The sequence below is a fragment of the Heliconius melpomene genome, chromosome 20 (genome assembly GCF_056956725.1).
Source record: "Heliconius melpomene rosina isolate 202511_hmr_F chromosome 20, ASM5695672v1, whole genome shotgun sequence".
Classification (NCBI taxonomy): Eukaryota; Metazoa; Arthropoda; class Insecta; order Lepidoptera; family Nymphalidae; genus Heliconius; species Heliconius melpomene.
Window position 1 is genome coordinate 13,617,698 of NC_140408.1, and position 13,221 is coordinate 13,630,918.

The following is a 13,221-nucleotide window of genomic DNA, read 5'->3' on the forward strand; positions in this document are numbered from 1 at the left end:
TGTTCACAGTGGTTTTTAACATATGAGTTCAATTTACATTTGTATTTTATTTACAAAAAATATATATTTCCTACCAATAAAATTGTAATAAGAAATAAAATTATAAAATAATGATAAAATTTTAAAACAATCAGTTATAATAAACAGATTATATGAATTAATATTTTTATTTTAAGGTTCTTTGCGTGTAATGGAACGCGTAACCGACATGGCGCCAGCGCCGTTGCGACACTGTAGCGTGACAAGTCATGTCATTTTTGCTTATGATATATGAAAAAAACCAATGGCAGATTCTTTTTTCGGGTTCGATACTTCGTTATCGGTGAGTTATGAACTGTTTCTACGTTAAATGACAAACAAAATGATATATAATACATTAAAATTGGTGACTGAAAACCAAAGTGCCAGCGTGCCAGCGATTGCTCATTGCAATAATTTTGATATTTTCCTGCGTTGTAAGGCCACATTTTACAATATTCTACGAACGTATAGTCATTATACTCTATTGGCAAATAATAAAATGGCTATAAAATCGTGTTATGGCGAGAAACGTGTAAATGGAACATTTGTATTGTACATATAGTTTCATATACATATCAAGTTGTTTATTAGAGTCATTTCTATATCTGTAATCTTATATTTCACTAAATTACTCATAGCTTTGTGTATGTTCTTTATAACTTTGTTGACATTTGTTTTAATATTACATGAATATTGAAATAACTTGTATTCACATGTTTTTATTTCTACTTTTTCATTTTAAGAATGATAGAATAACGTCCTTATATAAACATATTAGGTAAATCTATTCTCTTTTAAGTATTTTATAGATTTATTTATGAAATCTTCATATGGTTGAAATAACCATTATGCAAGTTAGTAACTAGGTTAGTCACTTAAAGATTTCACAATAAGTTCGACTTATTTTAAATTAAAAAGTTGAAGCCAGTTAAATTGCTAAGTATGTTGAATTACTTAATTACTTAAAAGAAAAATAGATAAAAGGAAAAGGTCTATTATATATTATATAAATAGAGATATTCTATAAATATAGATTTTTTGTCTTAATTCATACTGGATTTTGTTTTTATAGGAAAACATTGCAAATAAATAGTATTTTAACTTTCTTCTTTATTTAAATAATGTTAAGTATTGGTTATAACATAATTTAAAGTTTTATTCCACACTAACTAAGGAAATTATTTTAGAGATATAAAAAATGTAATGTATCAGGACTTAAACCTGCATTTTTTGGATTCCATTCAAGTGCTCTAGCCAATAAGCCATACATTCTTATCAAGTATATTAAAATTTTTGTATGCTGGTTACAACTTATTGGTGTTGTTAGCATCTCTTTCTTTATCTTAAAAGAGTCAAGAGGATAAAGTATAGACTGAATATTATTATTCCTCCAAAGAGAACAACCTACAACTATCACATTTACAATCAGTCGCTGTCCCACTGCTCCATGAAGGCTTTTATTAAAATCATATTCATAATATGTTGTGAGATAGTTACTGTTATAGAATTGGTTCTTTGGTATAAAACATCATTTGTAAATATCTATTACTATTTGTCATTGTTATGTCTAATAGGAATCACTTGTTAAGGTATCACCATATTTATAAATATGCACTCACAATTTTGCTTCTGTAAATGCTGATTGTAAACACATGACCTACCTAGTCATGATATCCACTCAAAGGAATATTTTTTTTTTCTGATATCCAGACAAGGAGCAGTGTTAGGGTCCTCCAACCAACACACAATGTCTCAATATTTGGGCAGAAAAGAGTGTGTACTGAGTGAGTGAAAGAGTGTTAACACTAGGTCCCCTTTGCCTATCTTGTATATATGGGAAAAAATAGTGGCAAAGTAACACAGCATTTCAATGTAGTTTGCAATGGTTGTGACTTTGATACCTCCTTGAAGGAATGATTATATTGTAAATTGTTTATTTTTCTGTTCTGGTAACTTAAAAGATGGTGTTTGATTTCACCTCTTAATATCTAATGTCTTGAAATGTGGAAAAAGGTGTATTTCAGGTAACCTACCCAGGTATATGTGGGTGATAAGTGAAGCATACTAGATATTAAACATGGCTTTGTTCCCTTGGTGGAATGAAATAACTTTTATGTATGACCCATGACATGTTCAAAATGTCCAATGTAACACAGACTGGTGTATAATTATAGAACTCACTCTTATTAATTTAGACCTTAGGTTACTACTTTGATTCTAAATTCTAAACATACTATTTCATGTAATATGTTTGTTAACCTTGAAATGCATATAATAAAAAAAATACATGTTTTCCTTTAAAGTATAAGTGGTCAAGTGGAATAAGTTACAATACTAATTTATTCTTACTCATTTCTATATTTGGGTTTAATAGTATTTGTATTTACAAGCTGTTTCAGGGCACTATTTTTTGTTTTTTATTATTCCCAATTGGGAATTATACTGACAACATTTGCTTTATTTCAGACTCTGTGTCCTAAATTTTGAAACAATCATATTAAAAGCCATAGATACTTTTATATTTAGAAATCATTCTCATTATTTATGACAAATGTTTTTTTGTCTTTTTCTATAGCTTTTAACGATGTTGTGCTTTTGAGTGTCCAAATATTAAAAAAAAATTGTAAATTGTTGAGTTCCATTAGTTAACATGGGGTATGGAGTGTCTTATAGATTTCTCTGTCTACTCTGCTATATGTGGGATAAGGAATTAAACAAATTCTCCATGATGGCTGTCAAACCCACAACTATTGTATTTAGTTACATATTTTAGTTATTATTTAGATATGTAGGAAAATATGTATTTTCTCACGCCACCTTTGTTTAATTTCATAGAGGAAAGTATTTATTTATATAACTCTTGTTTCAGAACTTAAATGATGATGAAGGTGGAGGTGAACCATCTGAGGACGAATATGATGCCCTCAATGATGAGACATTCGGACAGGATTGTAAGTCGTTTTTTTAATTAGTTTTGAATTGGAAAATAGTGATTTAGTAATTCCTCTCTAGGTTTTTTTATGTCTACCTTGTATATGTTACCGGGAATTTGTATAATTTGGTATTTTATATACAATACTAGGGCTATGTATAAAATACCTAGGGTGTCCAGGCAATGTATGAAATATGTCACGAGCCGCCAAGTGCTTACCCTTTTTTACAAATATTAGTAATGTGATGAGAGTCATAATTCTAGATTAGAAGTTACCCGCATGTTTTAACCCTGGAAATACAGCTTTTTTATTACATTTTTTTAGTTTGTAGATAAATCAACCAAGAGCTATCCACACATAATATACATATAAAAGGTATATTCAGACTAGATTGTTTATTTTTTAACTTTATAGCGTTCAATATATTGCTGAGGTATTGCTTAGAATACTGAATATAAATTGCTGGTGACCTTAAAATATTACAATTCTAAGTCTTATTAATATAAAAATATTTATATAATTTTAGCGGAAGAATTCGATTGGGAGGTGGAACACGAACATCTGGCGGAACAGCTGGAAAGCAGCCGCCGAAACGCTGTACTCGACGAAGCTGATTCTCGGCTTGGTGAGTTTATGGACGAGTTTGACGAGTTTGAGTCGCGTCTCAGTGGCGCAGTAGCACAAGCGTGCGACTGTAAACTCGAAGGTTGTGCGTTCGTTTCGTGGAGTGAAATATTTAATATACTCATTTACTCGCTCTGATAACGGAGCAATGCGCGGCGTTGATTTTCCTCTGTTCCCACCCTGTTATGTGCTCCCGCAGCTAAAAAAATAATTTATAATATTAATATATAGACCTATTGCATCCCTCAATGAAGAGACTATCTAACATAACAAAAAAAAAACAATTTGAACCACTACTTGCTCAAATTAGTGCATACAACCAAAGAAACTCTTCATCTTTATAAGAGTACAATTATCTATTTACAGAGGCCTCACTATCACAGCTAGTGTTGGATGAAACGGATGCACCACAAGCGAGAAGTCTAGGTTCGAGCGTTTGGAGACATGACTTATCATTTCCTACACCTACAGTAAGTAAATTTGTAAGATTATGTAGTATACACGTCGGTTGGTGATACAATTCCCACTCGGTGGAATGAATTATTATCTTTTAGTGGCTCTGGTAACAGGACAGTGCAGTAAGTTCTGCCACTCAACATACACTGTCCTGGAAATTAGCTGGTGTGTGAGTATGGTAGTGTCCTTACACTGGGTTCCCTCTGCCTACCCTTCTATATGCGGGATGCCGTGTAAAACTTATAAAATAAATGAAATGTTATTCATTACAGCCCGCGGCTCCGCAACTCAAAAATGTGTGTACAGTCGAAGAACTGGAAAGGCAGTTGCGGTTGAATCAAGCTCCGCAGAATTTCAATCAAAACTTCTATCAGGTACTACTTAATTGATAAATAATATTTAATGAAATGTTTTGACAAGTAATATATAGTCAAATATTCGGTGTGATCAGTAATATATAGTCAAATATTCGGCAGGAATTGGGGAACGTAAGTATCTTAACACTTCCCAGGTTTTCTTTGCGTACTCTGCATCGGCTCTGCTATGGGCAGGATACAGTGTGAAGCAGACTATTTTTATTTCGCTGCTTTGGTAGACAACGCGCGGCTTTGAGTTCCACCACTCAGCACGTAATGTCTCGAAAAGTCGGAAATACAGTATTAATGGCGAAATACAGTATTAATTTTAACTACATCACATAAGCATTTTTGTATTTTTTATTAAATTTACCTACTACAAAGAATGAATATAATTTTAATCTGGAATCTATAAATACATAAAATTTCGTTACCAGATAATTAATTAAAATATTTAAATAACATTTACATATTTTTATGTTAAACATTGTTTTTTTTACAGCCAAGATTTCCACCAGTAATATTACAAAGGCCGCCAGGTCTTCAAGCACCTGTACCATTACCATATGCCCAACAACCTATGGCACATAATATGAATCAACCAATCAACCAAGCCATGAATCAATCTATGAATCAATCTATGAATCAGTCTATGAACCAGTCAATCAATAAATCTATGAACCAATCAATGAATCAGTCGATGAATCAATCTCTTAACCAGCCGATGAATCAATCGCTCAACAAACTTATGGGTCAAAATAATCAAATGAATCATATGATTCAAAATATGAACCAAATGGGTATGAATCAAATGCCAAATATGAAACAGTTAGGGCAAAATGTAAATCAAATGGGTCACAATGTAAACCAATTCATGCAAAACTCAAATCAAATAAATCAATTTCAAAACAATCAATTAGGACCAGGTATGATGAATATGCATCAAATGGGGCAAAATCAAATGATGCAGAACCAACTACCACCGATGAATCAAATTGGCCAGAACATGAATCAGATTGGCCAAAATATGAACCAACTAGGACAAAATATGAATCAACTAGGGCAAAATATGAATCAATTGGGTCAAAATCAGATGTTGCCAAATGGGAATCAATTTGCAATGAATCAATTCCCGCATTTAATGGGACAACCTAGAATGATGGCGCCGCCAGGCATGAATGTGCCTAGGCAGAATTTTAACCCAAATGTTAGCCAGTTTAATCCTAATTTTCGTGTGAGTTTTTTTTGGTTTTTTATCAGAATGTACAGCTTGAGGCCGTCGTGATATATTGACAGTGCGTCTGACTGTAAACTAAACGCGGCGGTGTGGGTTCAATTGCAACTCAGGGGAATAAATTATTTTTAATACTACTCTGCTATATGCGGGATAGAGCTAGTAGCTAAAAAAATGTTTGGTTGTAAAGGCGTTATTTAAAAATTGGGTTTGTATTTTTATACACAACACCGTCTTAACGTGTTACCAGAGCGCCGAAATAAAAATACTTCATTCCCCCTAGTAAGACTTGAAGCCACAACTGTCGCATTTAGTCAGACGCTGCCCCGAGTTTTAAGTAATTAAAGATAATAAAAACAATGTTCTTTTTCAGGCCCAATCAATTCCACCAAAAAACGAACTATTGAACCAACCAATCATTAATCAAATGAAACCACAACAGATAACACAAAATAAAACACCGCAGAAGCAAAAAATACAACCGAACCAGAATCAAACGGTCCACAATCAACCGCTACAGAATCAACCGATCCATAATCAACTGCCCCAGAATCAAAAAATTAAAACAAGGATATATAATTCCAAGAATTTGACGTCACAGAATCTAGTACAGATAATACAGAACACACATCCAATGTTACAATATAACAATAGTTTTCATAACGCCAGTCATCATCCAATGTTGAACAACCGGATGTTCAATCAAACGGTTAATCATCCTATGTTTAGGAATGGGAACTACGGGAATGTTAATAGGTATGATTTTTTTAAGTATAAAAAATATAAAATAGATCGCGACGTTGAGCTCTGTATCTGTATTGAGGATTTTGAATTTCTGTATTGGGAATGGGATTCCGCTTGAAGTTCAAGAAGATATTACATTTTAATGTTATCTAAATGATTAATATGCTATAAAAATGATTAAACAAAAACATACATATCAAGTAAATGACAAATACTTCAATTCAGATATTTTAAATTGGATTATTTAAAAAAAAAACAAAACTAGTAATACTAATTTGTGATTAAAATAAGAACAACACCACAAAATATTATAAAAATAAACATATTCCTCTGACTAGAATGTGGACTGGTAAAGATGTTTTATTAAGTAATTTATAAATAGTTACTTATTGTTTCTGGTGTAATTGAAAAGCATCTTTCATCAGGGTTCTCATTGAAACTCTTCCGTTCATGAATTCTCGGGGCATTGCGTTAAGCGCTGAAACTCAACGCCGAAGACATGAAAATATTAATTCATTAAATTTCGTCTCCCGTGGGGGAATCAAACATTTAAAGTCGCATGCTTGTGCCACTGCACCACGATTTCCTCATTTTTTTTATATTAAGTATTTTTTGCTACAGACACACAAACAGTGAAGACAGTGCGAGTGATACAGACGAATACGCAGGTTTAATGTCGCAAAGGGAAAAACAATGGCTGATAAATATACAAATGCTGCAACTTAACACTGGAACACCGTATATACATGATTTTTATTATACTGTAAGTTTGCCTTTTTTATTACAATATTTTTTAAATAAATCGTGATAGTGATGTTTGTGGGTTCTATCTTTAGTAGAGTAAGGATATCTCTGTAGGACGACTCCCAGTAATGGGGCAAAACGTGACGCTATTATTATTATTATAGTGTAAGAAACTATTGGAAATATAAAATAAAGTGGGAAAGGTTATGAATAAAAAGAAGGCTTCAAATAGTTATTAAACAACCAAAGGGAATTATCTAGCAGTCTAATAACAATATCCGGTTAACAAGGTATAACAAGAATTCATCGGGCAGAGTGACGTTAGCGATCCTCTTCTTTCGATCGCCGTTGACAGCCCATAAAGGTGCCAGCCAGTAATTAGAGTCGTCCTTATATAATCTCTATGGTCATTATTTCTAACAATAGTTTAAATTCTGGTGTAAAATAGAACTGCCTTGATACTTGGTTCTTCTTTGTGCATACAATGTGAAGCTTAATTTTTTTTTAACTGTGCTGCATTCTGCACACATAGCAGTTTAGGCAGAGGGAGCCTGGAAACAGTATGTTCCCCAGGTTCCCCAACCTCCAGAAAGTTGGGAACAGACTGTCTACTCTGTTCCGAACTTTTTGGAGGCATTACGTGTTGAATGGCAGAACTCACTCAACTCAATCCTATTATTAATAATATTAATGTGTAAGTTAGTGAGTATGGATGTTTGTTCCACTTTCAGGGAAATTTAGAAACCTAATAGTTTATATTATATATGTAACGTAAATAAAACACTGAGTTCATTCAATAAGTATTGTATTGGCTAGGTAGCCTGACACGAACTAACTTGTCATATATAATTTCAACTTACCCACTTAAATTCACTTTATTATTTAACAAAGCCAATTTAAATCTATACATCTATACATCTACATTTAAATCTATATAACAACTTTGACTTTAGATATGACAGTTTAGACACCAGAATAAAATACAGTCTACACTTTATGTAAATATTTTGTATAATGTAGCTTTATAACAATAAGTTTAAGTGGGAAAAACTGGAAGTGAATTGCTAGTTACAATAATATACAATAACTTATATTTTACAGGTGTTCTTAGAAAGGCAAGCAAATAAAGAAAAGGAAGGTATAAAGGAAGCTCATAAAGCAAATCAACAGAACCATCCGTTCTACAGCGGAGGAGGTAAATATTTATATATTATTTTTTAGCTTCACGCTGTATCCCGCATATAGCAGAGTAGACTGAAGAAACCAAGTGTTAAGACACTCCGTTTCCGCCGAATTTTCAAGACATTGCGTGTTGAGTGGCAGATTGCCTTGGTACCAGAGCGAAAAATGAAAATATTAATTTATTCCCAATAGTGGGGATTGAACCCACAGCTGTGGCGGTACAGTCCCACGCTTGTGCCCCTGCGTCTGTGCGACTATAAACGCGACCGGTTGTGGGTTCGAGTCCTACTCACGATTTAAATATTTTATATTTTCATTTCATCAGTCTGGTAACGAGGAAAAGTGGGACGTTTGAATACCGTCACTCAACACGCCCTCAGAATTCGGCGGAAATGGGGGAATGCAAGGGTCCCAATGAGGACCTAGTATAGCATATAATATAGCTTAGCACTACGTACCTGTACCTAGTGTACCTGCTTTCTGCGGAATACAATGTCTACATAATCCACATAACATATTTGTTGAAATTACAAGATATATTGATGAAATGAGATGAGTGTGGGTTTATATTCCAATGGGGAGAAGTGCTTTTTATTACTTGTAAATTTTAACTTTCATTTTAGCTCTGCCCTGCTAGTGTGGGTTCGATCCTGACTCAAGGATATGGTCATATTTAAATTATTTATATTTCTCCTTCTGGTAAAAAAAGCACGGCGTTGAGTTACACCACTCATCACGCAATGAAAATTGGGATGCAAGTGAAAAACTAATTTTCTAAACACTTGGTTCCCTTTGTCTACACTGCTATATGCGGGATATAGCGCGAAGCGGTTTTTGTTACTATTCTTTTTTTCTTCTTACAGTAAAACAAGAGGAAACGCACAGACACAACAGGGAGAGGCATAACTCCCATAGACACAATTCAACGAGCGAAGATCAACCCCGCACCTATGTACCGACTCAGTTTGAAAACTCATTGGGAAAGTTACAGGTTCGAATTTTGTAGGATAACAGACTTTTCAATCTCAAATTACTGAAGTCTGTCGATTTTTAACAAGTGATAATATATGCACAGTTCTCGGACTTAATTTACATGTCGGTACAATACAGTAACAGAGTACAATCTTTGAGCACAAGTTTAGTGATGTATCTAGCAATTTTTAACGCGAAAAAGTCCCTTTAGCACTGCATTATGAATAATTAACTACAGAGTCGTAAGTGGTTGACACCATTACCCGTTCAGATGAAACTTACTACAATAAGTCTGTTTACAATTACATATTATGTAATACACATATTATGTAATTGTAAACAGATAGGACTTATATTATTTATATTCCAGTGTGGCAGTGTAACAGCACCTCGCAAGATAATCGATGTGGAACTTGTAGCTGAGCCTGCTTCAGGAAGACAGTCGAGGGCTCCGAGTGTAGCCAGCACCACAAATCCTGCAGAGGTGAGAGTTTTATATGGTTAAGTGTCTTTGGGTGTGGATAGAAATGGATGGGTGACCGTTTTTGGTTTTTGATATTTGGCTGTGTGTGGTTGGGTTGAACCTGTAAACTTGGAATGGCCGTGGCGCAGCGACAAACCATTTGACTGCGCTTGAAACGCGACGACTGTGGGTGAAATCAGACTCGGGGGGAATGAAATATTTATTTCTTCGATCTGGCAACAAGGCAAAGTGCGGTGTTGACACGAAATATCTCAAAAATTATGTGGTGCATGTTAAACAGGATGTAGAGTGAAGGTCTAAAAAAAAGAATATTTCATCGTATCTAATTTCTTACATTATTTTTATTTAATTCTAGGTACCAAGAGAAATGAGAAGAACAAAACAACTATTGTTAGATATTGAAGCTTTATATTTGATTTTGTTGAGACTTGAAGAGCTCAACGATCCTTTGGCGATATCTAATGCGTTAATTTTGAAAGTAAGTGTTGTTATATACTTGTGGAACTACCGTTCGTGAATTCGACTTTTTATGATTTTTTTGATATTTTGTTTTTATTGTTTGATAAATATGAAAAAAAAGAATAATAATACACCTTTTTGTATTTTTAATGCATTTTTTCTAATTTTTGTTCAGGAAAGAGAAGAAAAACAAAAACAATTAGAAGCAGCACAAAAAGAAGCTGAGAATGAACAAGAGGATGATACTAACTTATTCCTAAGAAACATAGAATCAGTGCAACGGAGGCCTAAGCAGGACAGCCCTAAGAGTGAATGTGTTGATAAGAGACAGGTGTGTTATCAATTATTAATTTTTTTTCACGCTACATTCCTCATATAGCAAGATGCACATGCCCATTCCTCATGAATCTCCTCATGGAATTCAACGTCGCTCTTTGCCTCATTACCAGAGTGAGAAAATGAAAATATTAAATATTTCATTTCCTCGACAAGGAATCGAACCCACGATCTGTCGCGTTTACAGTCGCATGCTTGTGCTCCTGCGCCGCGACTTGTTTCAATATATATATATATATATTTTTTTTCTAATAAATGTGTGTTTTTCACAGGTGGTAAATTTAGCAGTGAGTCAAAAACCACCAATAAAGAACCTTCTAGATGAGGACAAAGATGATCTTCTGAACAAAATGTTCGCAGGACTCCTCCATAGCGATAGAATACAACAGATGATGAACGTTAGGAAGGGAAGGGTAAGTATTGTTTCAGCTTCACACTGTATCTAGCATGTAGAATCGTATGCAGAAGGAGCCTAGTGCTAAGACCAATTCCCAATTGCCGCCGAATTCTGGACGTATTGCGTGTTTGGTAGTGGAACTCAACACCACGCTTTGCCTCGATACCAGAGTGAAAAAAAAATATAATAAATATTTCATTTCTTAGAGGAGGAATCGAACCCATAATCTTTCGCCGACTGGCCTTAAAGTGTACTGTATTTACTTATAAATAAAGTCTATATACAATGTGAACTCCAAATAACGTCACGTCATTGCGTGCGTGAGTATACATAAATGTTGATGAGTCCTAGAGTACTATACAGACGATTATGATTATGGCGCAATAATAATAGTATGATATTTACCCCACAGGCCCTGATAACCCGGGTGGCGGCGCGCGTGCCCCCGACTCACACACGCGTGCGTGCGCTGTGGTCGCGCGTCCTGCGCGCTCTGCCGCAAGCCGCGCGCCGCGACGACGGCGGCCTGGCCTCGCTCGCGGGGCACTACGCCAGGTCGGGCCCAATATATATTCAATATAAAGTGTAGCCTCGATTTGACGATACTGAAGGAAAGTTATTTGTTACAATGAGATTCGTCATACAGAGGTTAAGATGATCTAGGATTCGTTTTAACAAGGTTAAAAAAGTTATTGATCTCAGCTTTTTCAACCATTGCAAACTTTAAAACAACAGTGTCAAACAGCAGTGTTTACACTACTGAGCGCCAAACAATAGTAATTATCTTACGAAAGATTCAACGTGTCTGAACCTATTGAGTTGGAGATAGATCTTCGTCATGTACAGACACCAATTTTTCTATATATATAGATATAATGTCACGTATGTGACCGAAAGAGTGAGCGATATAGAAAATAACTGATAGGGGGAGTGTAAACGAGACAGGGGTGCGAGCTAGGTGGAAAATACTTGATAGATGTACGAGAGAGGAGAGAGAGACGTCTTATTTTCGTACAGTATGGTCAAGGAGCTGTGGCCGCCTTGAAATGATGAATGGCTTTCTGTTATTTTGCGGAACAAAATAAGTAAAAGTAATAATAATTCCTAAAATCAAACATGCGTTGAGTCATCTACAACTATCTTCAGAGCGGTCACTATTCGTCGACCGTATTGTGTGCAGTGGGCGAGTGAGCGATAAGGTATATTAATGATATGTATAGTGTATGAGTGAGAGGGGACATAGTTTGCTTAAAGATTATGAGAGTGACGGAAGATACTTGATAGAGAGAGAAGGAACTTAGAGAGCGAGAAAAAGAGAGAGAGATATATTCATTAGTTTCCATCCTAATTACAGATACATACAAAACACGTCAGGTTGGTCAGCTGTCATCGAGTCATGTGGCATACTTTCGGAAGCGTTGGATCCTGCAAGAACACCATATGCTTTGACTTCGTCTGTAAGTTGTTATTTGTGCTTTATTTACCTTCGCACATTATACCACATTTAGCATGGTAAGCAAAAAGGGATCTAGTGTTAAGACAGCGTTATTAAAATTTAAAATGTTATAGGGCGAACTTTAACGCCACGTCTTTTGTCAGACCAAATAAATGAAATATGTCATAACGGTGATGGTGTTTATAAATATTTAATAACATATTTTTTTGTTGATAGTAATGATAAAAAATATTAAATTAATTTATTAAATTAATAATAATTTCTCCCACCAAATTTCAGTTAACACTGAGCTGCGTAGTTGCATTAACAGAAAAAGCGATACACCTGGTAAACACACCGGAAGCGACATCAAACGAAAGGCAATGGTACAAATTTCTTAAAACCCTAGCGAGATCATTGAAAAACGCAACGGTTACGATTTCGAAACCTATAAACAAAATGGCGGAACAGAAATTAACACAGCACTTAAAACAAATGGAGTCCAGATCTACTATAGAAATATTACAACGCGGTAAGTCCGCTGACTTTGAATTGACTAAAACTGATGTAATGGAACAGTTGGTTAAGCATTTGTGCTCATGAATTTGTTCGAACGTTCTAAATTTGTAGTTCGATTTTATGCGCTTGGTTCGAACTGTAAAAAGAACCGAACAGTTGTTGTTGGAACGTTCGAATTATAATGTTATTATGGTGGTTATACTTTGTAAATTGGTTAGTTTGTATTTTTTCTTGGTTCGATGATAGCTGTGGGTGGAAAAGACCGATTTTTTTATAATCTTCATAATATAGATAATAAATTATATTTGTATAAATGACTATCGTA

The 13,221-nt window shown here is 34.6% G+C and overlaps 1 protein-coding gene across 1 annotated transcript; it reads left to right on the forward strand.

Annotated features, from left to right (window-relative positions):
* Positions 1 to 189: 189 nt before the first annotated feature.
* Patr-1 (Protein associated with topo II related - 1) lies at positions 190 to 13,213 on the forward strand. Its single transcript, XM_085205244.1, has 17 exons — positions 190 to 322; positions 2,891 to 2,972; positions 3,481 to 3,579; positions 3,945 to 4,048; positions 4,307 to 4,408; positions 4,893 to 5,624; positions 5,998 to 6,380; positions 6,990 to 7,131; positions 8,214 to 8,307; positions 9,158 to 9,285; positions 9,637 to 9,750; positions 10,106 to 10,228; positions 10,385 to 10,540; positions 10,818 to 10,958; positions 11,355 to 11,497; positions 12,297 to 12,399; positions 12,678 to 13,213. The coding sequence occupies exons 1-17, from the start codon at positions 284 to 286 to the stop codon at positions 12,978 to 12,980; spliced, it is 2,988 nt and encodes a 995-aa protein (XP_085061370.1). The 5' UTR covers positions 190 to 283; the 3' UTR covers positions 12,981 to 13,213.
* Positions 13,214 to 13,221: the final 8 nt, after the last annotated feature.